The following is a 26,010-nucleotide window of genomic DNA, read 5'->3' on the forward strand; positions in this document are numbered from 1 at the left end:
AGCCCCAGGCTGGAATGGGGGGTGGGGTGGCAGGTAGAGCCCCCTCCCCCACCCAGTGGCGGAACCTGGAGGGGCTGGACAGGTGAAGGGTTGACTAAGAAGGAAGTCTGATCCTGGACCTCTAGGCCGGAGGGCAGGGACATTCCTCAACAGAGGTGAAGGGCTGGGGGGACGTGTGTGTGTGTGTGTGTGTGTGTGTGTGTGTGTGTGTCTGTGTTCAGCAAACACCCACCCCTGCCGGTGGCTGCAGTAGGAGAGGTATGACTGAAGCAGGGCCAGGTGGTAAAAGGTCTTCACTGACAGGCTAAGGAGTTTGGAGTCATTTAGGGTCCTGGGGTACTGGGTACAGGGTACTGGGGAGCCACAGAAGGGCTGTGAGCAAGGCAGGACAGCATCAGATTGAAGTATCAGAAAGCTACTGTGTGAATAAGAGTGGAGGGGACGAAACTGGAGACCCTGAGCCTGGAGCGGGGCCCAGGTGAGAGAGGGTGGGGTGTCGGGGAGGAGGCTGGTGTATGAGACAGGAGGCCAAGCTGTGGGACTGACGGGTTGGGGGGGGGGGTGGAAAGAGGGAACCATCCAGAACAAGGCCCAGGGCTCAGGGATGGTCCCTTAGACAGGGACACGGTCCCTCAGATAAGGAGCACTTTAGGGGAGAAGATGCTGGTGTCAGATTAGAAGCTTGGACACCAAAACACATAGACATGTCTTGAGTGCTTTACAAGCCTTAGCTGATCCTAATGACATACGTTTTAATAGCTCCATTTTATGAAAGAGAAAATCAAGACACAAAGAAGTTGAACAAATGCCTACGGTCACCCAGCTGGGTGCCAGATACAGGCTTACCGCCCACCCCCACCTCCCCCCCACCCCCCAGCAGTCTGGTTCTAGAGCCAAGCTCCCAGTGCCCGGGAGACGTCCACGGGTGGTGCACTGCATTCCCATGTGGACCACAGGGAGGGGTGACATGACCTGGGGAGGGTATGGGGGTGAATGAGGGCCTGGGAGGAGTCCTGAGGGCCCAAAGGGCATGAGGAGAGAGAGAGGGAGTGGGGAAGAGACAGAAGAGGGTGTTCAGGGAGGAGGAAGGGACCCTGAGAAGTCCGGAAAAGGGAGACAGAGGAAGCCCTCAGCGTGGCCACAGAGAGGTCACTAAGAACCCTGACAGGACAGCCGTGGTGGGAGGGAAACCCCAAATGCCGGGGCGCTAGGCAAAGGGTGCACACCGTGAGTGTAAATTCTTGCCGTGTCTGGCCATGTTTGGTGGGAATGAAGAGAAAGCACAACCAGGCAGGGACCTGAGGGAGGCCAGCTTTAAAGGGGAAGGGGCTAGGATACATCAAGGGTCTGTGACAACTGGAGGGCACAGCAGATGAGGGAGAGTCTGGAGGCCTCGGTGGGGAGCTTAGATCCTGAGTGGGGAAGGGTCCCCGGGAGCCGAGGCCCAGCCCTGATGGGAGCTGAGGACCCTGGGACCTAGTCCCAAGAAGCAGCCGGGTATCTGGGGTGGAGGCTCTGAACCCATGAGCCGGGAGAGGGGACAGCGGGGGGCCTCCCTGGGTGGGGCCCCCGGTGGCCGGGGCAGTCAAACCAGCCCGACAGGAAAGGATCGCCAGGATGTGGAGGCACTCTGGTGGATGTGAAGGTGGCCAGCAGGGGGCAGATGGGTAGCAATCGTTGTGCTCTCTTAGGGCGACCCCAGGGAGGTCTGGTGGGAGTGTTTCCCCCAGAACTGGCAGAGTCCCCAGCAGAGGGGTCTTGCTCAGAGGCCCTAGGGAATTCGGAATGGCTAGGGCAGGCCCCTTCCCACCCCGCCCACCGCAAGGCTCCCCTGACTCTCTTCAGACCAGGGGTGGCCTGTGTCTCTCCCGAACACAGACTCTCCACAGGGCAGGCTCAAGTCCCCTTTCTTCCTCCTTGGGGACCTCTTTTCCTGCACCCTCTCCACCCTCCCCTGTCCCCCGTCCCTCCCCAACCCACCCCCCTACACGCACAGAGGAAACGGAACACAAGCCTACCTCTGGATTATTTTATTCACATGGCTTGGCAAGATACAGGCAGTCCAGCCAGTGAGCCGGGCAGGAGGCCTCCCCGGCCCTCTCCCCATCAGTCACCCACCTCCCGGCCCTCTGAGGGTTAGTGCTAGTTATGTCACACACAAAACGAGGACGAGGCAGGGATGGGAAGATGGGAGGGAACTCTCCCTCAGCCCCTGGGGCTTCAGATGACAGCCTGCGCCCCCTCCATCCTGGCAGGGCCTGGAGCCCCTGTCTCCGAAAACCCTACGCTGGGCAGCCGGACCCGGAATCCACCCTCCTCCCGGTCCCCGCTCCCACTCCGGGTCTTGGGGCTTAGGGACACCCGGGGGAAGCGGAACTTAGGTGACTTCTCCCCGCCAGGGGACTTGGGGGCTGCGTCGCCCTCCTGTCCCCGAGAGGCCTTGGAAGGGGTGGCCAGGCCCACGCGGGGCAGGCGGACTCGGACTCTGCCTCGGCGCCCGGGGGCCCCTTCCCCGCCGCCCTCCTCCTCCTCCTCCTCGGGGCTGGGGGAGCCTTCCCCAGTGACTACCTCGCTCTGGCTGAAGCCCACGCGGGGCAGCCTGAGTTTTGGGCTCTTGGTCTTTTCACCCTCTTCCATGCCCTCCTTGGCCCGAACCAGGCCGAACCGGGGCAGCCGCACCTTGAGCTTGTGTCCGGCATCCCCCTCGCCCTCTGCCACCTGGTACTCGGCGTGGCTGCCCACAGCAGGTGGCGAGAGCTCCACGTCGGGCAGCGAGAGGCGGAAGGTGCGCTCGGCCCCTGGGGGCTGGTCTCCAGGCCCCTCTTCCCCAGCTTCGGCCCTGGCCCCCAGTGTGGGCATCTTCAGCCTCAAGCCACCCTCGCCGGTGGCTGCCTCCCCAACCTGCGCCTCCCGGCTCAGCCCCACGTCCAGCTCAAGCTGGGGCACCGTCACAGCAGGCATCTTGAAGACGCCCTCACCTACCAACAGCTCACCACCTGCCACCTGGGCTCCAGGCAGAGACAAGGTCACCTGAGGCACCTGGACCCTGTAGCCTGCTGTGCCCTCTGCTGAAGGGGCTGCACCCTTGACCTGCTGCCCGGGGGTGGCACCCAGGCCGGCCTCCCCGAGGCCGGGCAGCTCCACCTGGGGCAGGGAGATACCCAGGGGCATCCTCAGCCCCCCTTCCTGGCCCTCGGCACCTGCCTGCCTGGTCGTGGATACTTGCAGGCCTGGTAGCCGAACTCCACTGACGGCCACTGCCCCCTCGGCGCCCCCGTCCTCCTGGGCCCCCAGGGTGACCAGCTCCACTTCGGGGATCTTAAGCTGGCCAGCCAGGGACTCTGGCTTTTCTCCGGGGCTGCCACGCCCGCCCTGGATCTCAGCTTCCTTCCCTCGAGCCAGCCCAAAGGAGGGCATCTTCAGCTTGGACGCCTTCACCTTCCTGTCCCAACCCCAGCCCTTGCCCTCCAACTCAGCCCCCCCTGACACTGCTTCTCCCACCTCAGTGTCCCGGCCTTTGACCCCAAACTTGGGCAGGGCAAACCTGGGCCCCTTGAGCTTGACATCAGCCCCGGCCACCTCCACCTTGCCCGTGGGCAGATGGGCATCCAGGCTGAGCTGCGGGATGGACAGATCGAGGGCGGGCAGGAGGCCTGCCTCCCCTGCCCCTTTGGCCTCGGCCTCAGTCCCCGCTCGGGCCTTGGGGAGTGAGATGGCAAACTTGGACACCTTCAGCTTGGTGGCTCGCCCAGCCCCCTCAGCCTCCGCCTTGGCCACTTTGGGCCCCGAGAGTCCAAACTTGGGCAAAGAGAACTTGGAGGAGGGCTTGGCTTTCATCTCCATCGCCTCTAGCCGCCCTTCCTCCACTTCCACCGTGGGCAGCTGTGGAGTGATGATTTCAACGGAGGGCATCCGGAAGGCCACTTCCCCGACCCCTGCCGCTGCCCCGGGGCTCTCTGCCCGTTCCACCTTGCCCGCTTCGGCTGCTGGGACCTGCCCCTCCAGGCTGAGGGCCCTCGGCAGGTCTAGCTCCACCGAGGGCAGTGAGAGAGAGGGGACACCCACCCGAGCCTCGGCGCCCGCCTCTGGCTGCAAACAGGGGAGCGTTACCAGCTTCCCTGGGGCCTCAGCCCTGGCCTCGACTGGCTTGCCTCGTGGTGGGGACTCTGCCCTCCCCAGCTTGGGCATGGTCATCTTGGGCATTTTGAGGCCAAATTCCACCGCCTCTGCCTGCTCGGCTTTCAGCCGTACCTCCGGAGCCTTGGGCAGCTTCACCTCGGGTGCCTTTGGAAGATGCACATCTGGGACCTTCGGCACCTGCACTTCCGGCAGCCGCATCTCGGACACCTTTGGCAGCTGCACCTCTGGCAGGTGGACATCAGGCACGGCCATCTCCGGCACCTTGGGGAGTTTTATCTCGGGGAGTTTCACGTCAGGGACTTTCATCTCTGAGACCTTGGGCAGCTGCACCTCTGGGAGTCGCACCTCGGGCACGGCCATCTCGGGCACCTTCGGGAGTTTCATCTCTGAGACCTTGGGCAGCTGCACCTCCGGGAGTCGCACCTCGGGCACGGCCATCTCGGGCATCTTCGGGAGCTTCACTTCTGGGAGCTTCATCTCCGGGACTTTCGGGAGCTGTACTTCTGGGAGCTGCACCTCGGGCACCGCCATCTCGGGCACCTTCGGGAGTTTCATCTCGGGCACCTTCGGGAGCTTCATCTCTGGGACTTTCGGGAGCTGCACCTCCGGGAGTCGCACCTCCGGCACGGCCATCTCGGACACCTTCGGGAGCTTCATCTCGGGGAGCTTCATCTCGGGGACTTTCGGCAGCTGCACCTCTGGAAGCCGCACCTCGGGTACGGCCATCTCTGGCACCTTCGGGAGCTTTATCTCTGACACTTTGGGGAGCTCCACCTCGGGGAGCTGCACGGCTGGAAGGGCTGCCTCGGGCACCTTCGGGAGCTTGACGTCAGGAGCCTTGGGGAGCTTCACCTCCGGCCCCTTGGGCATCTTGACCTCAGGGGCCGAGACCCCAATGCCAAAGGAGGGCATCTTGATGGTGGGCAGCTTCAGCTTGCTCTCGACAGCAGCTTCAGCGGCAGCGGGCCGGGGCTCCAGGAGAGAAAGCCCAAAGGTGGGCATTCGAAGTCTGGGCCCCTTCACCCTGGCCTCGGGGCTGGCCTTGGCCACCTTGGCCTCAGCAACTTCCTTCGCTCGAGCCCCAAAGCGGGGGAAACTGAGGCGGGGCATCTTCAGGGCCACCTCAGGTGCCTCTCCTCGGGCCTCCACCTCCGCACCCGGCAAGGCCAGGTCCACCCCTACGGTGGGCGCTGCCACGTCCAGGGTGGGCACCGTCACCACCACAGCCCCTTCCCGGGTCTCCAGGCAGGGCAGCGTGGGCAGAGCGGGGAGCGAGGGCAAGGCAGGCAGCTCCACCTGGGGGACCTGGATCCCTAGGGCTGCGGGCTCCACAGGAGGTGGGGCTGGGGCGCCTAGTCCAAGGCTTGGCAGGTGGAGGGCCACCTCTCCCAGCCCCTTGGGGGCTGAGACCTGGGGGACACCCACCTCGGCGCCAGGCAGCCGGGGCCCAACCAGCTCCACCTGGGGGGCTGTGAAACGGGCTCCTGCTGCCATCTCAGCCTCCACTTTGGCTTTCCTTGGGGGAGGAGCGGCGGCGGCCAGCCGGGCTGCCTGGGCCTCTTCCGCCACTTCCCGGACGCGCAGCCGAGGCAGCTGGAGGCGCCGGCGGGCGGGGGCAGCTGGGACAGGACCCTTGACAGCCTCAGCTTTGAGGCCCCGACGTAGACGGGAGAACTTGGGAAAGGAGAATTCGACGTCAACAGGGGCCAGCTCTGCAGGGGCCCCCAGGGCCCCGGGTACCACCATCTTCTTCTTCTTCACAGGGGACAGACTCTGGATGTTCTGGGGAGAGAGGAGAGATGCGGGAGGCGGTGGGACAGTGGGAGGCTCGGGGTAGATGGGGGGATCCCCATCTGGCATTACACCAGGCTGGGGATGTGTCGGACGAAGCATCTCGTCCCCAAATCACCATCCCCACTTCCTTCCTGTCATTTCACCATTACTGGCCCCCTAAGGCAAATACTTTCATTTAGCATCTGACAATGAGTCAACAAGAGTGTGGGAACTGGGACCCAAGACTTCTAGGTCCTCATCCAGGATTCTCCCCAATACCTTCATTCTAGAAATGGGGAAACTGAGGCCCAGAAAGGGAAAGAAACTTGTCCAGGGTCACTCAGCAGTAAGTGAGCAGACTCACGTTTGAACCTGGCCTCCCTGGTTTGGAGTCCCTTCGGTTCAGGACCCCCGGCATGCCTAGAGCTGCCTCCTCTCCAAAGTGGGTGAAGGTCTGAGATGGGCAGGTCTCCCTCCCCAGGGAGGAGTTTAGGAGTGGGGAAAAGGAGGCAGAAGGTGGGATTAGAGTTGGGTTAGTGACAAGACAGAGGGCAAGGCTGGCCCAGGGTGTGGAAGAGTAGGGCTCACGGCGCAGAGACTGGATCGCTGGGGCAGTCCAGAGCCGGGACCGGGCTAAGCACGCGTACCAGCTTGGCCACCTTGGCCCGTGGGCCCTTGATCTCGTAGCCAGCCACGGTCCCAGGCCGCAGCGCCAGGTCCCCGGTGGGCACAGTGCGCTTCAGGCAGAAGGAGACCTTGTAAGGTTCGGCACATTGCAGCAGGCGTAGTGCGTCCTCGTACTTGAAGTTCTCGAAGAACACTCTGGCGCTGAGCAGCTGGTCCCCTGCAGGTGAGGCGGGAGATGGGCAGGGCGTGGGCTGGGCATCCGCTTGGCTCCATCCAGGCCTGGTCCCACCCACTTCCCTGGAGCTAGCGAGGCCCAGCCCCAAACCTTGGCCCCGCCTATCCTGCCCACCCCCAGCCCAGAATTGAGAAGCAAAGTTCCTCCCAGTTTAAGGTGCAGACACTCAAGCGTGAAGCCCCGCCCCATGGCCTTAGCTCCGCCCCCCAGCAAATCCACACCCATTCAAACCACGCCCGTTGCTTTCCACTTCCCTCTCCCATTCTCACCTTTTAGACACTCGACTTTGTTCCCTTTACTGAGAGAACAGGATCAGAAAAGAACTTCTAGAAACTCCCACCCCCTTACTCACCCCTCCCCCACCTGCCCCTGTGGTAATTTACTCCACCTGTCTTCACTCCTCCCCCCGGTCAATCTTTCCACCACATTTTCAGGGACATCCTCGAGCAATTCCCCCTCCCTCCCCACGTCATCATTTTGTCCCTCTCTTGTATGTTATTCTCATCAGCATACCATTACTTTTCCCATAAGAAAAGTTGTCTTGACCTCACTCCTGGAGCTCCTGCTCCACATATCTGTTCGCCTTAATGGCAAATGCATTGAGTTATCCAGCTGCATTGTTTCCACATCTCCAGTCACACTTCTGACCCCCCCTTCCAGAACCTCGAGCTGCTCCTCTCAAGGTCCCATATCTCTGTGTAGCTAAGTCCAATGGGCAAGTCCCAGACTTCATCTGAGTGGACCTCACAACCTTCGACCTAACTTGACTCTCTCCCTTTCATCCACTTGTTTGGCTTGGCCTCCAGGGTGCCACATACCCTCTACGAGACAGGCCCCTCTAGAACCTCCCTGGAGGTTCCTTCTCAGACTCCTGGGATGGCACCTTCCCATCTCCCGAATCTCTTAAAGACACACTGTCCCAGAGCTCAGGCTTGGGACCTCTTCTCATCTCTATCTACATGCTACACGTACCTCTTTAGGAAGCTCATCCAGATTCAGGAGTTTAAAGAACAGAAATGGGCTGACAATTCCCAAGTGTATGTCTCCAGCCCAGCACTCTCCCCTCTATCCAGGACTCATATACCCATTTACCCCTCCACATCTTCACCTTGGTATCCAATAGATACCCCTCACTTTACAGATCCAAACTGCAAATGTGGTCTTACCCCAAGCAAGCTCCAGTCCCAGTGTTCCCCATCTGTGGAAGTGCCAAATCCATCCTCAGGTCAAGAATCCCTGGACACATCTTTGACCCTTCTCTTTTCATCATACCCCATATCCAGCCCTGAAGGCTCCTCTCCTTCAAAATACATCCATAATCCAAACCTTTCTCTTCAACTCCATTATCACTGTTTTGGTCCTCAGCATCACCATCTTTTACCTGGATAATCAGAGTAGCCTCTTTATTTTATTTTATTTTAGTAAACCTCTGCACCCAATGTGGGGCTCAAACTCATGACCCTGAGATCAAGAGTCGCATGTTCTACCCACTGAGCCAGCAGGTGCCCCGGAGTAGCTGCTTTGTTGGGCTCTCTGCTCCCCACCCTGCTGCCTTCAGCCTACTGCTACCACAGCATGCTATTCAACACAGCCAATCATGTTCCTCCTCCACTCACAACCCTCCCAGATTAAAAGCCAAAATCCCCACCATGGTCTATATAGCCCTCTAAAAACTGCCCTTTCCTTACTTCTCTGGCCTCCTTTCTTACTCTCCTCTTCTCTAACTCTATTCCATCCACACTGGCTTCCTTGCTTTTCCTCCATCAAGTTAGGCACACCCCAACCTTGGGATGTCTGCACTGGCCGTTCCGTCTGCATGGAATGCTCCTCCAGATGGCCACAGAGCTCACTCCCCGTCCTCCACCAGGCCTTTTCTCCCTTCCTGGCTCACCCTATTTAAAAAGACAACTGTCGGGGCGCCTGGGTGGCTCAGTCGGTTAGGCGGCCGACTTGGGCTCAGGTCACGATCTCGCGGTCCGTGAGTTCGAGCCCCGCGTCGGGCTCCGTGCTGACGGCTCGGAGCCTGGAGCCTGTTTCCGATTCTGTGTCTCCCTCTCTCTGACCCTCCCCCGTTCATGCTCTGTCTCTCTCTGTCTCAAAAATAAATAAACATTAAAAAAATTAAAAAACAAATAAATAAAAAGACAACTGTCCTGCAGCACCTGGGTGGCACCTGGGTCAGTTGAGCATCCAACTCTTAATTTGGGTTCAGGTCATGATCCCAGGGTCTTGGGATCAAGCCCCGCATCAGGGTCCATGCTGAGTGCAGAGCCTGCTTAAGATTCTCTCTCTCTCTCTCTCTCTCGCTCTCGCTCTCTCGCTCTCTCCCTCTCTTGCTCTCTCCCCTTCCCTCTGCTCCTCTCCCCTGCTGGCTCTCTCACGTGCTCTCTCTCTCTCTAAAAGAGAAAAGAAAAAAAAATATAACTGTCCTCCTGGCACCCATAGCACATATTGCCTTCTAACTTACTATGTATTTTACAAACTTTGCTCAAATATGTCTCTCCCTACTAGAAGGTAAGCTCCTTAAGTGAGGAGAGTTTTGTTCACTGCAGTAGCCCAAGCCCCTAGAATAATATCTGGAAATAGCAAGCACTTAGTAAATAGTTGTTGCATGAATATACCACATCAGCCTCATCCATGTCACCTAAAACATCCCTTACTAAGCTCCCCTCCACACCCCTCCAAGTTGTTAACTCCACCTCTTTTCTCCAGTCCCAACAACAAAAATAATAACTAGTGCTTACATGGTGCTATGTGCCACTTAGCGCTGTTTTCAAATACTGACTCATTTAATCCGAGTCATAGCCCTATGAGGTGAGTACTAAAATCATTCCCACTTTCGAGATGAAAAAAACCAAGGCACAGAAATTCACAAGCTACTAAACTGCAGATCTGGGAGTCAAACTGACACAATGAACCTCCAGAGCCCGCTCGGAGCCACTGCAAGGCCTACACACAAAGCCCCGCCCCAAGCCCTTCTCCCCGCCTCCTGGCCGCCCCGGACCAAGGGCCCACTCCTAACCCCGCCCCCTCAGGGATGTCCCGCCCCATGCATCCGCCCCGCCCACCTTCCTGCAGGCTGAGGCTCCTGGCCGCGGGCGAATCCTCCCGAAGCTCGCGGACAAAGATTCCCTCCTTGCCGCCACCTGCTACGTTGATGCCGCTGACCCCGGTCTGCGCCTCCGTCTCCACGATGATCTCCACCAACTCCGCCCGCCTCAGCTCCTGCGGAGGACGGCGAGGCATCGCATGGGGCGCTGTGAACGGACCTCACCCAGAGCCCGGCATCGCGCTTACAAACGGCTCTTAAACGCGTCCTCGAGTTACAAGCCCCTAGGCGCGGCTCAGGCCGGCCATGCCGTCCCACCCACTCCGGCATCTTCCCTTTAAGGAAGCGCGAGGGCCGCCTGATCTCTCGGAACCGCTGCAAGGCTCAACGGTTCCGTCCACTTTTTGGCCGGGAGGAGCCCTGTGGCCGCCGTCTAAAGGGGCGGGGTTAGGGGCGGGGTTATGGAGGAGGGGCGGTGTAGGTAGTCCCGAGGGAACCTGAGATGTGAGTAAGAGGCGAGCCTGGTAGGGCGGGGCTGTGCCCTCGGGGGCGGGGCCAGTTCGGGGCGGGACTAGGGGTTTGGCGCCTAGTCAGACTGCACGCGCGGACAGCCACAGAGGAGGGGCCAAAAATCTGAGAGGGGTGTGGCTAGAGAGTCATACTTGGAAGTAAGGCGGCGACCCATAGTCTAAGGGTGGGACTGAGGTATGGGAAGGGGCTTTAATAAGAGCAGAACAAGGGGTGGTGTGAGAAGGGGATTCTGGGGAAAGGGCTGGACGTCTTAAGTGGTGCAGGACGGAGGAGTGAGGGTGGGACTGGGCTCTTGGAGGCTTGAATGTATGAGAGAGTGTTCCCTCTTGTGGACTCTGTGACCCCAAGACCTGCATAACGCCTTTGGGAGAGGGAATCAAGTGATGGGGGACGGGGGGTGCGTGGGTAATGAGCGGTGGACTAGCAGACGTGGCATTCCTGGTATTCACTGTAAATGGTGCTGCCCTGGCCCCGGCCCAGTGACGCACTCCAGGATTCACTTCCCGGTTTAGAAAAGGCAGTGACTCTCACCTCAGTTCCACAACCATCTTAGAACTCAATCTGCTGTGTGTCTCTAGGCAAGAACTTTGCCCTCTCTGGGCCCATTTCCCTACTGTAGAGTTAGGTAACATGGGTGTACCGGAAGGAGTCTCTGTGAGCTGAGCCCTGAAGCAACAGGGACCTGAGAGATACTCTAATGGGCAAGGGCATCAAGGCTGGTATAGTCGGGTTGAGCATAGGGCTTGGAGAGGGGAAAGCAAGTCTGGGCCCAGCAGTGGTCCCGGGACTAGAGAGCTGGGAGGAACGTGTTGTAACGGCAGCAGGGAATGGCATGCCCATCACCACCACCCTGAGGGCCTGGGCTAAGCATTCTATGCCCACCATCTCATTTCAGCCTCCCACAGCTTGGACAGACTCAAAGGAGGACACCAAGTAAAGAGGAGCAAAGTGATTCGCCTAATGCCACACGGCAAGTTAAGCGGCTGGGCCTGAACCCCAGGTCTGTGACCTCAGAGCCCATAGGCTGGCCTGGAGGCAGTGGCCCTGCCCTTAACTCCCTGCCGGCCACCCCTCAGCTTCAGCTTGGCTCCTGTAAAAGCGGACCCGCTCTGTGCCTAGCATCCCCTGGAAGCAGTTGGTACCAGTCCTCTATCTCCTTAACAGTGACCACAGCTAACATTCAGGTAGGCTTCCTGGATGCCAGGCCCTGTGCACATGGCTCAAGAGTGAGTCCTCAACACCCTTAGAGGTGGGGACCATTGTCCCATTTCGCCAATGGGGAAGCAGGGCTTGAATGGTCAGGTCTCCTGTTTAGAGCTAAACTGGTAAGGCTGGGACTTAAGCCCATGGGCTCAAAGCTCATGCATTTAACAACCCCTCTACCATCCTGCCTATTTGTCTTTAGCCTGTTATTACTATAACTCCATGATCTCCAGATGAATGAGCTCCTCTGACTCTTTGTCCGAGGCACTGTGCTAAGTGCTTTACATATGTTAATTTTTTCCCCTCACAGCGACCTATAAAATAGGCACTGTTGCTATTTCTATTTCACAGATGGGGAGACTGAGGCACAGAGAAATCAGGAAGTGTCCGTCTTCCAGCTGCCTTAGCCTGTGCAGCCCCACCACCAGGCCCCATAAGTCCCCCTTGGAACTCACCTCAGCACTCCGGCTCCTGGCCTCCATGGCGCTGCTGGGAGTCACCTGGGCCCCAGGATCCTGCTTCCTCTCTCCCTTCTGCTGCAGGACCAGCTTCAGTTCTGCATGGAGCAGCTGCCTCTGAGCCTGTGGGGGGCAGGGGTGGAGGCTTGAGGCCGGGAAGGGATGAGAGAAGGAGGCTGGGCATGGAGGGAGAGGTCAAGATTGGTATCAGAAGGAGAGCAGGGCCCCCCACCCCTGCCCTCTCACCGCTGCCTGAGCACAGGCACCCCCTCCTAACAGGAGCCCAGCCTGGGGTACTGCGCAGTCGTCTGCGGGGCTCGCGCCCTTCCTCTGGGGTCTTGCTGCCTGCCAGGAAGAGACCAGGGCATGAGGCTCCAAGCAGGCCAGGGAGGGACAGGGAGGGGCATGTGGCACCGGCCAATGCTCACCTCAGGATCACCTCCAGCTCCTTGGGCCTCCTGGGTCCGGGGCTCTAAGAAGAAGAAGGTGAGCATTACCATCAGCTGACCCCACCAATTGCTTCCTACGTGTCTGCCCCTTCCTGCGTGCTGTCAATATTCTATCCCCATAGCGCGGGCAGGGAGACTGAGGCTTAGAAGACCTTTTTACAGCAGACAGTAAAGCCAGAGCTGACTCCTAGGACTGTCCGACAGCAGAGCCACTCCACCAAACACCGGGGCTGAGCGAGGGAGCCACATTCAGTATAAACCCATCCTAACCACTCCCACGTACTCCCTGTGGGCAAATCACTTCATCTCTCTGTGCCTCAGGCTTCCTCGTCTAGAAAATGGGGGAGAAGGAGAGCACCTACTTTGTCAAATACGTTAGCAAATATAAAATTCCAGGTACATGGAGGGGCTTCAGAAGCACTTACTATCATTGTTACTAAGAACTTCCCGTGGTCCCGATCTTGTGTCAGATGTCCCACAGGGGTCATTGCACATAAACCTCAGAACACTCTTGTGAGGTCAAGACAATCGTTGAGCCCATTAACGGAAAAGACACCTGAGGCTGAGAGAAGGGAAGCCATGCACGGATGGTCACAAATGGCTAAGCCAGGACTTGAACTTATCTGAGAGTTCCAGACTCTTATACGGATGATAATAACCAATGGGTGTTGGAGTGGTTACTCTTCATCAGCCCTGTGCTCCTCACTGCAGAAAACCCTAGCCTCTCAGAAAGGCCAAGAACCTTGCATAAGGTCACACAGCACAGTGAGAAGGCGGCAGAACTGGGATTCCCATGCAGATTCCCCAACAGACCTTTCTGGGGAGTGGATACTGTCTCTCTACCCCTCCTCATGCCAACGCTGGCCTTGTCCTCCCAGCCCCCACCTGGCATGCCAACCCGCCAACCCCCACTCTACAGGGAAAGGTCAGGCCTCACGCGGCACATTCCCTCAAACAATGGCCCATCTGCTGGGCCCAGTCACATTCCGCCCCCTGCCCACTCACCCCCAGCCGCACAATGGCTCTTCATAGCCCACCACTGGCCAAGATAGAGGACACAGAGACCCCTCAATGCTCCAGCTGTACCCACTCCACTGGCAGGCACCCCACAGTAGCAGAGGGCTCCTCTCTGGTGCTCCTAGGAGTCCTGGTCTCCATGGCCTTCCCCAGGCTCCCCTCTGAGCCCTCAGCTCCCACATCTGTGGCATTTCCTCTGAACTGGACCCAGGGCTGGCACCCATAAGTCTCAAAATCACCCTGAATGCGGTGGCTGTTTTAGAGTTGGAAACTGAGGCTCAGCGTGGGGAAGTGACCTGTCTGGGGTCACACAGCCAAGACCCTGCCCTTGACCCCCAACTCTGTAACTGAACTCGTATTGGTGGCTCGGAGCACTGGAGGAGCCCAAGCAGCAAAACAACTGGGGAGGGCATGGGGATTGAGGGTGCCCCGAAACGGGCATTTTTAGAAGGACCTCTCTGGTGCCAACTCTGGGCTGGGCAGGCACTTTACAGATGTGGCCTCAGTACCCCCATTTTACTTACGAGAAAGTTAGGGTTAAGATATCACAGTGACAGGATATGACGGTAACAGACAACTTGGGTCTGCAAGACTGAGTCCCTGACACAACATAGCATCCTGAGCTGGAGGTGGGAGAGCCTGGTACGTGTAGGAGGTGGTAGAGATGGAGGGGAGGCTCTCCTGGACCGCAAGCTCCCGGTTTCAGGCCAGGGCAGCGAGGGTCACACCCAGAGGCTGGCACAGGAAGCTTAGCTGGGGCGGGAGCAAGAGAGAGTGCCCTCCTTCCTCATCCCTGCCTGGGACAGCCGCCCAACCCAGGTTATATTTAGCCTAACTGTGCCCTTCCTGAGCCACATACCCAGGTCCTGGCATGGGGTGGGGGTGGCTTCGGAAGGAAACCCCGTCCACCCCGGGCACTCTCTGTTCCCAGCCCTACCCATCCCATTAGGCAGGGGAGGGGAGGGGGAGGTTCCTGGGGGTCCCTGACTGTGTTAGGGGAAGATCTATTGGGGTTCCCCCGGTGAATCAAGTCCAGGCAGGGCCTCCCAGGTGCCAAGAGCCATTCTTGAGTGGTTCCTTTGGCACTCCCCTGGTACATTCCTGAGCTTCTAGAATTCTCGGAGTCCCCATTTCTTGAGCACTTACTATGTGCAAAGATCCTTCCCTACCTTGGCTCATTAAATCCTCACAATACCTCCCGGAGGAAGGTGCCACTTAGATTCCCATTTACGATGCCGCCAATGCCCTTCAGAGTGGCTGGGGTGAGTGCCTGTCATTTGGGCCCTGGGCCCTTCAGCTGAGCTGGGCCTGCTGAGGAAACCCCTAGATTTGCCCCTCTGTACCCTCTTCTCCCCATGGCTGGTGCCAACCCCATTTAGGAGCTCTGCCTACCCAGAGCCTCAGCTTCCCTAACTGCCAGCGATCTGGTGCCCTCAGCAGTGGGAGTGAGGAGTTGACCGGACTCATCCTGGCCCCTAGACCATCTGTGAGGCAGGGGGGGAGGCGTGCTGGCAGGGGCCTCCCAGCTCCCTCAGTTAGTCCCCGCTCTAACATTTCTCAGGTTTGAATACTTGGGCAAAGTATTTCACCTCCCAGGGCCTCAGTTTCCTCATCTGTGAGATGGAGCCACTAAGAGTGGCTTTGAGGATTCACAAAATAACAGCAGGTGCTTAGAATATTCCTGGTATAGAGTAAGTGCTCAGGCAATATACACTAGTCTTTGACAGCAGTTGGAGGGTGGGCTGTGCATCTCAAGTGTCTCGTATCCAGGTTTTGCTAACCAGTGGCCCCACTTTCTCTCTTAGCCAAGGGGAACTCTGGGTGAGGGACAAAACCCAGCTCAGGCACCTGCCTCCTACCAACGGGATCAGTGCTGCCTCCCCAGCACCCTATTCCAAGCACCAAAAAGCCTGCTCCATCCCAGGCATCCTGCCCAGCTCTTTGTAAGCAGCAATTCATTTACTCTCCATCAGCCCATTTCACAGATGGAAAAGCAGAGGTACAAAGGGTGCAGCATCTTGCCCAAGACTGCATAGCCAGAAAGAGGGGAACATTGAGATTCGAACCCAGGGTCTGGCTCCAAAGTCTGTGCCTTTAACTCCTACACCACACTGCCTCCTGAGCCCAGGTACCCTCCCAGTATCTGCCAGCACCTGCCAGCACCTCCCAGGACCCTGGGTCTCATTCCCTTGGCTTCTCAGCCTGGCCAAGGATCGGGTTAGACAGGCTGATCTCTTACCCCTAAGCCTCCAGACACCTCGAGAGCTCCCAGTCCGTCTGCTCAGCCTCAGCCCCAGGCTGGGGGGGAAAAGGAATGGGGAGGGGGAGGAGGGAGAGACCCCAGCCATTGGCTGCTGAGGCATGACATCACCAGGGAGTGGGTGGTGGGGAAACAAACATCCCTGCCCCCCCCCCCCCCACCAGCTACATCCACAGGCAAGGGGGTGGGGAGCCATAAGACAGCTCAGACAGGCTGTGCGCCCTGGACTGAGCTAAGACCTTCACCAGGAGCCTTGTTCCAGGGACTTGGACGTTGCTCCCGCCACTCGGAGGCTGATCACCCGACAGGCATTATTTCCTGGTTCCAGACCCGGGCATGGCCCCACTGGTTCCAGGGGCCCCTAAAATAAACTCCTTCTACTCCTTCTCCCGGTCAGTTTGGGTTCAGATCCCAGTCTAGTCACCTCCTGGCTGTGCCACGGCATCTTTCTGGGCCCCCTTTTCCTTGTCTCTAAAACAGGGGTGATAAAAAGCGCCCACCTCATGGGATTGTTGTGAAGATGAGATGCGTTAAAAGAGGCTAAAAACTTGAAAAAGTGCCTGGCACAGAGTGAGTGCTCCTTATAAGAATTTTGCATTATTAGTCACACAAATTAGGGGGCCGGCTAGACTTGTTGGGGGAGGGGCTTTTGGCCTGGGCACAGGGGAACCCCACTTCTCTGTTTAATGGAGTTTCTGTGCTGGGGGGACACCCATCATGTGCTAAAGAATGTGCTGGGCACCCAGAGCTCTGCTCCCAGAATCCAGGGTACACGGGGAACACATTAGGCCCAGAGACCCTGCAACTCTCTTCTGTCCCCTTCATAAAACAGACAAGGAGGCTCAGAGAGGGTAAGTGAAACCCAAAGTCACCCATAGCAAGTAATTGGTAGCCCCAGGATTTGAACCCCGACCTGCCCAACTCCCAAACCAAGGCCCCCAGGCCTCACCCTGATCCCTCAGCCCCCGGCCCCAGCCTGCCCTGACTCACCAGACCCCGGGGGGCGGCACAGAGAGCACAAGTACCCCCACATGCCCCTTGCACCCACCCGGCCGCTGGCTCCGATGCTCCGGGCTCTCTGAGCCCAGGCCTGGGGCCAGGGCTGGGATGAAACTGGGGATTACCCCCAAAATGCATGTCAGCAGCTTCTGTCCCATTGTCTGGCCAGGCACAGCCACCAGGCCTTCCCCTCAGTTGTCAACCTTGCCCCTCACACCAGCCCCCTGGCCCCTCTGTGGACCTGTACCCCTCCCTGCCACACCAAGAGCTTGGGGCCTACTTCCCTGAGGGCATGGGGACCCGGCACAAGTTGGCAGGATTCCAGAATTCTAGGGGCCTCCCCCCTTCTCTCCAAAATGCCCCCTGCCCACTCTCAGCCGCCAGGGAAGGCAGGAATGTGCTGAGCTCTGGGAAATGCCATCCAGGCCTGGCAGCCACCAAGGGTTGGGGTGTGGCCAGAATCCTGCCAGAACCCTTCTCCTGGGAAGGGAGGAAAGAATGGGGCTGCTGATGGTCCTAAGGAGCCCCTCACCCCAGTGCACTCTCTCTCTCTCTCTCTCATTGATTCATTCAACCATTCACCTGTTCATCTATTCATTCAACAAACATTCACAAGCCCTTGCCAGCAGCCTCTTTGCTGGGCATTGGAGATACCGACAGACTTACATTTACCATGTACCATGGGGTGGGGGTGGGGGGCAGGCTCAGGAAAGGATTCCTGGAAGGCGTGACCTCTGAAGTCAAACTGGATGGTGGAGAAGCGGGGAGTCAGGTAAAAGTGTAGGAAGGGGCTTCCAGGGAGAGGGGACAAATGCAGGCAAAGTGTACCAGAGGGGAGAAAGGGAGCAGTCTTTATCCAATGTCAGCAGTTAGTGAGTCCAGCCCTACTCTGGATGGTGCCGGGGACACAGTGTGACTGAGATAGCCCGGGCTTGCTTTCACAAAGTTCACAGTCCAACAGGGACACAGACCCAGCATGGCCCAGGGTTGGGGTGAGAGAGTCACAGGGAAAAAGGTCAGGGCCTTGACGGGGGAGCCCAGGAAAGGTCCCTTGCTCCAGCTTAGCAAGGGAGGTCAGGTAAGGCTTCCTGGAGGAGGGGACATGTGAACTGAGACTTGGATGACCTACAGGAGCTAGGCAAGAGAAGAGGGAGGGGAAGTTTTATGGGCAGAGGGAACAGCCTGTGAGGAGGATCTGAATCCAGAGAGAGGTCAGCACATGTGAAATTTCTAGGAGCTGACAACTATGTCCTTCCTTGTTCATGGCTGTGTCCCCGGGCCAAACATGCCCCTTATATCTCCTCCTCATGTATACATTCATTCAGCAGCTGTTCACAGATACCTCTTCGGTATCCAACCCTGGGCTCGGTGGTGCTTAGGACACAGCAGTGACCCTGATTTTGCCCTCACAAGACTCCCAGTGTGTGTGTGTGTGCGGGGGGGGTATGAGGGCCGACATTAAAGAAGTGATCAGTGAAATGAGTGTATACTTACATACTGAGCTAAGCACTATGAGGGACAGATCTAGGTCTATAAGAGGGGCCTGGCACTCTGGTACTACCAGAAAGGGCAGGGAGAGCTTCCTGGAGGAAGTGACATTTGAACTGGCACCTGAAGGATATGTAGGAGTGAGTTCGTGGAGGGGCACCTGGGGGGCTCAGTTGGTTGAGTGTCCGACTTCAGCTCAGGTCATGGCCTTGCAGTTTGTGAGTTTGAGCCCCATGTCAGGCTCTGTGCTGACAGCCCAGAGCCTGGATGGAGCCTGCTAAGGATTCTGTGTCTCCTTCTCTCTCTGCCCCTCCCCCACTCACACTCTGTTTCTCTCTCTCTCTCTCTCTCTCTCTAAAAACTAAATAAAATAAAATAAAAAAAAAAAAAGTTCACGGAAGGCTCCTGGGTAGGTGGTGGGTCAGTGAGAGTGGGTTCCAAGTAGAGGGACAGCCTGTGCAAGGGGCCCCTTGGAGAAATCGGGGAATGTAAAAGAGGCAGGGGAAGCTGAGGAAGCTTCCTTTTCTAGTTTGCCGTGTTTTGTCATGAACAGTGTGTCTGTGTGTCTTTGTACCTCTCTGTTCCTCTCTTTGTCTCTATCCTCATTCCTCGTCTCTGTCCCTCTCTCTGTCTCTCTCTGTGTCTCTCAATTTCCCTCACCCCAGGGGGTGTGGCCACAGGAAGTTGAGTTTAGGGGGTGGCACCAGTGTCCCGGTTCCGGCCAAGGCCACCTCAGTAAACACAGGATATCCTGTGCGGCTGGGGAAAGAGGTGGAAGCTTGTCCTCAGGGACCACCCTCTCCGATCCACTCCGAGCCAAGTGGTAGCTGGGTGCCCAGCAACACAGCCAATATCTCTCCCTCACTCACATCACCTCTGCCTGCTCCTGCCTCCCACCCTCCCTATTAAGCCCAGTCCCACGGGCCTCAAGACCCAGATGCCTTCTCCTGGGTGTCCCCCCCACCAGCCCCTCTCACCCACTGTGTCCCTCTCTGGCCTCAGCGTCAACCCCAGACCTGCTTGTCCCCCCAGTCACCATCCCAAGGCAGCCCCAACTGTCCCCGTGGGTCTCCTGGTTAGAGCCCTGGGCCTTGTGTGAGGCCCCTGCCCCATTGAGGCTCATCAATCCCAGAGCCTGTCCTCTTGGTTTTCAAACCCCTCTCCCCTTCCTCCCAACCATCCTGCCACGGATGTGATGTCCCTTCCCAGCTTCCCCTCGGGGTTCCCGGCCTTTAGTCTCACCTCTGTACCACTGCGTCCACATGGCAGCCAGAGGGATTCCTTCACTTCGTGATTCCCTAGTACCTTAGCAGTAAAGTCCCTCACCCAGCGTCCCTTGCGCCCTGGCCCCCTGCAGACCCCTCCAGCCCCATCACTTACCTCACTGCTTCTCCCTCTTTCCAGCCAAACCCAGAGCTTCCAGATCCTAGAAAAAGTTTTAGGGTCCCTCAGGGACTAGCCGTTGCTTATACTGTTCCCTCTGCCTACAACACCCCCCCCCCCCCCATCCACCTCGGGACAACAGCCCTTGGAGGTAGGCTGTTACTGTTCCAGTTTACAGATGAGCACAGAGACGTGAAGTCCCTTGCTTAGGGTCACAGAGCCACAGGATGGCAAAGCAGAGAGGTTCAAATGCAGGTGATCTGGCTTTTCAGCACAACCTCTGCTCAATGGCTTATTGCATCAATAATCATCGACTTAAGCATAATTAGAGTTCTGGGGGCGCCTAGGTGGTTCAGTCGGTTGAGCGTCAGACTTCGGCTTGGGTCATGATCTCGTGGTTCGTGAGTTCGAGCCCCGCGTCGGGCTCTGTGCTGACAGTTCGGAGCCCGGAGCCTGCTTCAGATTCTGTGTCTCCCTCTCTCTCTGCCCCTCCCCCGCTCATGCTCTGTCTCTCTCACTCTCAAAAAATGAATAAATGTTAAAAAAAAAAAAAAGCATAGATTTCTGCACTGGGACCACAGGTGCTCAGTAAATGTTCCTTAAGTGCGTGAATGGGACAGGGAGGTGGGGGAGATGAGCCTTGGTAGGGGCAGAGTTCAGATCGCAGAGGAGCAGAGGACAGACATGGTCAGATTTAGCCAGGCACGCAGTAGGCCAGCATACATCTTTTCTGAATAAGAGAAGGGATGAAGGGAGGGGAGTGAAGGACAGCAAGGACAACTGTCCCAGGTGTTGAGGAGAGAGGTGTGTGTGTGTGATGGGGGATCCTGAGAATGCCCCTGGAGGGGAGCTAGCCTGACTGGGGAGTGTCCTGGCAGGAACACAGAGGCTCTGTGAAAAGGAGTAACAGCGCCAGGGCTGGTGGCTCAGCTCGGAATGGTGTGGGCCCTGGAATCTGCTGGCTGAGGTAGGGTGGCCTCTTGGGGTTGAGCCTGAGGGCGGTGGGGCACACTAGAGCCTGGGAGCCTGCGCAATCATCTGGGGGTCAGACATGGGGAGAGTAGGGGGTGGGGGGAATAGGTCCTCAGGCACGAGCTGCTCATAGACCCGAGGGCACCAGTGGGATGGGACTATAGCTGATCCAGCCCATATGGTGCTTTTGTGCAAAAGGCATACTCCTTCCCCAAGGCATTTGACCTCCATCTGCTGGGAAACTGTTGCAGTCAATATGTAAATGAATGGTGCCTGAAACACGCATAGTAGCCCCTTAAACATGGAGTCTATGCGCAGCCCACAACCTGTGCAACTGTATACAGAGGCTCTGGGGAGAGGGGGCATCGCTGGCCAAGTAGGCACAGGGGCAGATGCGAGCATCGTTGACAGATGGGTAGGCTGTCTGCATCAGTATGCATCACAGATTGTCCCCCAGTTTAGCACCCAGAGACAACGGAAACAGGCCCCCAGAGTGTTGTAAACAGAGGGCATTGCTGGCCCTACACTGGGAGATTACTTGACCACTGGACAGATCTATAGGGAACTAAGGCAGTGGCATCTCAGACCCCCAGACTGAGCACCAGGGGGCATTGCAGAGCTCAACCCACACTCTCAAGGTCTGAATCCCATTGGAGTCACCCGGTGTAGGAGTCAGGCGCCCGAAGACCCTCAGCCAGGGCACAGCTCCCTTCGGGCCATTTCCACTCCCCCTCCCCGGGCCGCCCCATCCACTTCCAGAAATGGGCACGACTTCCTCTCCTCCTCCAGGAAGCTCCGCTCTGCCCGCCCCTTCCCGGCCCGAGGGGCCGCCGAAGCTGCCCGCCTCCCCCAGTTCCACCCCAGCTTCAGCCTCCCTAGAGCTTCCGGCCAGGGTGGAGGCTCTGGGGCCCGGCGATTTCGGTGTCCTCTTGCCGGCGTTACCCCACTGGAGGCCCAGCGGGCCTCGCAGGTCACCGTCCGGCCCCCGGCCCCCCGGCCGCCCGTGGGTTTCACCGTGCCCCTCCCCCCACCCGCACCCGGGGCGCTGCCCTGCCCCCACAGCCGCCAGGAAGGACGCCTCCTGGGTCCCGTGCCAGGCCTCTGAGTGTGCGGCCCCTCCCAGCCGGGCCAGGAATGCGGCTGGACCGCGGGGGCGGCGCAGACACCCGGCGCGGCGCTCGGGCGGGCCCTATCACACGAGCAGTGGGGCAGGTGGCCCCAGCTCGCCAGGGCCTGGGTTTCTTCTAGAAGGAAAGCAGGTCCGCCTCTGCTTTGCGGTCAAGCCGCTAAACCCGGTGGCTTTATTTCAGAGGCACCCTCCAAATTGCCCTATCCCTGCCCAAAGGCAGATTTGAGACCCCGAGTGGATTTTTTTTTTCTTCTTAACTTGCTGGAGTCTCCCGTGCCTTTCCCCATTTTCTTGGAGAGCTGGCTCTCAAAGCTCTTTGGAGAAGCTCCATCAAGCCTTCAGCTTTGGGCTTTTATTTCTGGCTCATTCTGAAACCTCCCTTTTGCCCCACCCCCAGCCTCAAGACACACAGGTAGACTTCAGGCAAGGCCATGATTTCTGGTGGCCTGGGGCTCCTCCACTGCTACCACGACCACCATCATCATGCACAATCAGGGAAACCTGGCTGAGTATGTTGGGGGGAGTTTTCTAGAGGGCCAGTTACCAGAGCTAACTCATCCGCTTACCAGAACAAGAAAGCAGTAAAGTTCATGGCTTGAAACCCACCCCCTCATGCGATGTCCTGTTGGAGCCTCAGTTTTCTCTAAATGTGAAATGGGGATAGTAATAATGGCCATCTAATTTCAAAGATGAAAAGAGTGAACACACGTCAGGTGCTTAGCACACACAGTCCACGCTCAGTAAAATTTGGAGGTTATTACCTGACCCTTGCCTTAGCCCAGAGACAAAGCACACAGACTTGAAATAACCCAGGACTGGTTTTAATTTCCAGAAAATGGTGCAGTCTCGTCCCACATCACAGAAAAAGTATCCCCGGGAACGACCTCCGCCGATTCAGTCCAGCACAGGGCCTGGTTCAAATCACATTCCAGCCACCGGGCCCTGTCATCCCCTCCCAAGGGCCAGTCCCAGACTCCCCTCATTAGCCCTAGACAAGAGGACAGAGGTGAAGTTGCTCAGGAACGGATTCTGTCTCTCCAAAGCCCCTCTCTCCGTTCTAGGGAAGTTAGCTGTGTCTTTCCAAGGACAGTTAGTCTAGCAACCAGGCTCAGTTTGGACACCAAACCACCATCTCCGCTGTGGGGGTCAGCGCCCCGGCCCCGGCGGCCGCTCCAGCGCCTGTGTCCCCACCAACACGTCCAGGAGGTAGTCTAGCTGGGCCTCATCCAGCTCCAGACCTTCCTCCTTGCCAGGCCCATCCTCAGGGCCGGGTTTGAGGCCCTCAGACGCTGGTGCCCAAAGTTCGCTGTCATACATAGAGGTGTCGATGTCCTCAAACAGGCCCTTGAGCTCATCGTCCAGCAGACAGCCAGTGGCTGGGCCCAGCAGGTCCAAGGCACCCAGGCCGGGTGGGGCCCCGCCACTGGGGCGGCCCGGCGGCCCTTCATCCACCAAGGGCTGGGGGGCCTGGCTCAGGCCCTCAATATGGCTGAGGTCCTCCAGAAGGCTGGCCATGGAGGCTGAGAGGGCAGCGTCTGAGCTGGCCAGCAGGCTGTCAGCTGCCACGCCAGGGGCCTCAGGCGGGCTGGGCACGGAGGGCAGGGTAGCTTCGGGCTCCATGGATGCCTGGATGCGCCGCAGGGTGTTCACTAGCAGCACCAGGTGCCGCAGGTCCGGCTCACTCTGCCGCAGGCTGTGGTGGAGCTTGAGCACCGAGAGGTCTAAGAGGGAATTGGAGGGCACAGCCGGGGGTGCCTGTGCCACTGCTGGGAGCCTGGGATCCAGCCACCAGGTGTCGACTGCCAAGGCTTCCTTCTCCGGCTCCTCCTCCTCCTCCTCCTCCCGCTTGCGCTTCAGACCTTTGCTCAGCATCATCTGCAGGGGGTGGGGGGTGGGGCGAGTCATTCACTTATAGAAAGTCCGTGGCAAGTTCAAACCCTGGCTCTGGTAACTGGTGTCTGGTGTGATCTCGGGCCAGTCATTTAACTTCTTGAGCCTGTGCTTCCTTAGGGAAACTTTAAGATAATAGAGTTGTTCTCTGGAGTAAATGAGATAATATACAAAAAGCACTTACAACAGTGCCTAGTGCACTCTATTTTTTTTAAGTTTATTTATTTTGAGAGAGGGGGAGAGAGAGGTAGAGGGGGGGAGGGAATCCCAAGCAGTCCCTTTGATATCAGCGCAGAGCCTGACTCGGGGCTCGATCTCATGACCTGAGCAGAAGTCAAGAGTCAGATGCTTAACTGACTGAGCCACCCAGGCGCCCCTACATTGTAACTATTCTTGTTAACAAGTACTTTTAATAGCTATTATTATGTACTTCGTCAGTGAACCATGTGAAATGCCCAATATTCAACCTTTTTTTAACCTATGAAAGCAGCTGTTTCACATAGTTTAACCTAACATTTATTGAATGTCTATAAATCAGACAAATACATATATAAACACAGGAAATGTAGGGGCGCCTGGGTGGCTCGGTCGGTTGGGCGATCGGCTTCGGCTCAGGTCATGATCTCACAGTCCGTGAGTTCGAGCCCCGCATCGGGCTCTGTGCTGATAGCTCAGAGCCTGGAGCCTGCTTCCGATTCTGTGTCTCCCTCTCTCTCTGACCCTCCCTCATTCATGCTGTCTCTCTCTGTCTCAAAAATAAATAAACATTAAAAAAAAAAGAAATTTTAAATACAGGAAATGTACAGATGGTGCTAGGAAGACACTAAAAGATTCTGGGGGGTGGTCAGGGCAGGCTCCTCTGAGTAAGAGACATTTGAGTGGAGCCCTCAAGCAGGAGAAGGAGTCAGCTATAGAAGAACCAGGGGGAGAGCATTCAGGGAAGAGAGAACAACAACAAAAGCAAAGAAAGACCTGGAGGCTGGATGAGCTTGAACTGAAAAAACACCAGTGTGGTCAGCGCACAGAGTGACATGGGAGGGAACAGGGTTTGGAAAGCAAGCAGAGGCAAGAAGTTTGGATTTTACTGTGAGTGTCACTGAAGGGTTTTGAGCAGGGAATAGAGTGGTGCTGTGGATTAGGTTTCCAGAAGATCCCCCTCAGCTGCTTGGAGTAAAATGAGTGGGGAGGAGTGGAGACGGGGAAGAGCGTGATCGGAAGCTCCATTTGGAGGCTAGTGCACTCTTGGGGTGATGATGGTAGCTTGGAGTAGAAGGTGATTGGTAGTGGACGTGGAAGGAAGTTGATCGATTCAGGATTTATTTGGGAGGCCTAGTAGACAGAGCTTGCCGGGAAATCTTGACGGGCACAGGGGGCCACTGAGAGAACTTTGAGGACCCACACTTTCCCCGAGGTAGGGGCCCCTGGAGTTCTGGACCCCAGCCCCAACTTGCTTTTTTCAGACTGGAAGCTTGCAAGGTCCAGTCCCCGGGGAGTTGCCCAACAGGACCTTAGAAGTAACCCCCCACCCTACTAAAAACGGTCCTCGCCTCCTTCCCCGCAGACCCGGGAGTTCAGAACCGCAGGAATTCTGTCCCCACCCGACTCCGCCCCCTGGTCCCGGTGCCCCCTAGCGGCGCCAGGCCGGCTTTCCCCGGGGATTCCGGCTCCTCAGACCCCGGGATCCTCGACACTGCCCCCACGTCCTGGCTGTCGCTCCAGCTTGCCGCCCAGGACCGTGCGGGCTGGGATCCCCGGAGGACGAATTCCGCCTTCTCTGCCTGCGCTCGCTTCCGGCAGGCAGTGGAGGTGGCTCCTTCCGAAGCGGCGGGGGCGGGTGAGTCACGCAGCCGGAGCCAGAAGCCGGCGCCTCCGCCCCCTTCCTGGGCTGCGACGTGATTCACCCAACCCCGCCGGGCGACACTTAGAGGCCCGCGCATCTCGATCCCGGGCAGCCCCGGCGCGTACCAGCAGGACCCGGGGATCGAACCGGCCAAACGACCCCGCCGAGGGTTTCCCTTCTCTCCTCAGGCCCCTTCACTTCATTTACATACCTAGCTCACCCGCTGCCAATCAGAACGAAGAGGGATCAACGCACAGCCAATCAGGAAGCGGCGACGGCAGCATCGCTCGCTCGCTTTCCTTCAGCAACCGGCGCCTGGGTCGTGAGACGCAGTTCTGACTCCGGCGCACGACTCCAGGCTCCTGACTCTCCTTAACTACCGCCCACTCCCGTGGCGGCCCCGCCCTCCACCCAGGGATTGGGCCTGGACGGTGATGGGCGGAGCCTATAGAGGGAAGGTTCGAAAGGAGGGTAGGTTGGCTCCAGGGCGCATGCCCGGCTACTGCGTGAAGGGACCCGGCCAGGTGGGGTGGCCGTTTTCCCTGCGGGACAGTAGCGGGGAGGGGT

General features: G+C 58.0%; 2 protein-coding genes and 1 long non-coding RNA gene across 6 annotated transcripts; 1 reads left to right on the forward strand and 2 right to left on the reverse strand.

The window, feature by feature from the left end:
* The first annotated feature begins 4 nt into the window (after positions 1-4).
* On the forward strand, positions 5-18,590 carry LOC113595375 (uncharacterized). The gene is made up of 4 exons (XR_003415878.2): positions 5-155; positions 11,251-11,539; positions 15,288-15,425; positions 16,005-18,590. It is a non-coding gene; the product is annotated as an uncharacterized LOC113595375 (long non-coding RNA).
* PRX (periaxin) lies at positions 2,023-15,756 on the reverse strand. Of its 4 annotated transcripts, XM_027044983.2 has the most exons (7): positions 15,722-15,756; positions 12,445-12,488; positions 12,263-12,361; positions 12,014-12,139; positions 9,844-10,000; positions 6,561-6,757; positions 2,023-5,922 (listed from the first exon to the last, which is right to left on the reverse strand). In XM_027044983.2, exons 4-7 carry the CDS (start codon positions 12,038-12,040, stop codon positions 2,221-2,223), a joined length of 4,083 nt encoding a protein of 1,360 aa, XP_026900784.2. In that variant the 5' UTR covers positions 12,041-12,139; positions 12,263-12,361; positions 12,445-12,488; positions 15,722-15,756; the 3' UTR covers positions 2,023-2,220. The 4 variants fall into 4 exon arrangements, with proteins under 4 accessions (XP_026900784.2, XP_026900786.2, XP_026900787.2 ...); XM_027044985.2 differs by lacking the exon at positions 15,722-15,756 and having other exon boundaries at positions 12,445-12,592; XM_027044986.2 differs by lacking the exon at positions 15,722-15,756 and having other exon boundaries at positions 12,263-12,357; positions 12,445-12,475.
* A 3,922-nt stretch (positions 18,591-22,512) lies between the features above and the next one.
* Positions 22,513-25,813, reverse strand: SERTAD1 (SERTA domain containing 1). The gene is made up of 2 exons (XM_015077531.3): positions 25,655-25,813; positions 22,513-23,588 (listed from the first exon to the last, which is right to left on the reverse strand). Exon 2 carries the CDS (start codon positions 23,586-23,588, stop codon positions 22,860-22,862), a length of 729 nt encoding a protein of 242 aa, XP_014933017.2. The 5' UTR covers positions 25,655-25,813; the 3' UTR covers positions 22,513-22,859.
* Between the last annotated feature and the right edge of the window lie 197 nt (positions 25,814-26,010).

This window comes from Acinonyx jubatus, chromosome E2 (genome assembly GCF_027475565.1).
Source record: "Acinonyx jubatus isolate Ajub_Pintada_27869175 chromosome E2, VMU_Ajub_asm_v1.0, whole genome shotgun sequence".
NCBI lineage: Eukaryota > Metazoa > Chordata > Mammalia > Carnivora > Felidae > Acinonyx > Acinonyx jubatus.

Excerpts from the sequence above, each read along its gene's own strand:
- PRX (XM_027044985.2), bottom strand. The coding sequence starts at position 12,516 with ATGGTAATGCTCACCTTCTTCTTCTTAGAGCCCCGGACCCAGGAGGCC. Across the intron at positions 12,362-12,444 it reads GAGCTGGAGGTGATCCTGAG|GCAGCAAGACCCCAGAGGAA; the intron begins GTGAGCATTGGC and ends TCTTCCTGGCAG. Across the intron at positions 6,758-9,843 it reads GAGCCTCAGCCTGCAGGAAG|GGGACCAGCTGCTCAGCGCC; the intron begins GTGGGCGGGGCG and ends CCTCACCTGCAG.
- SERTAD1 (XM_015077531.3), bottom strand. The coding sequence starts at position 23,588 with ATGATGCTGAGCAAAGGTCTGAAGCGCAAGCGGGAGGAGGAGGAGGAG.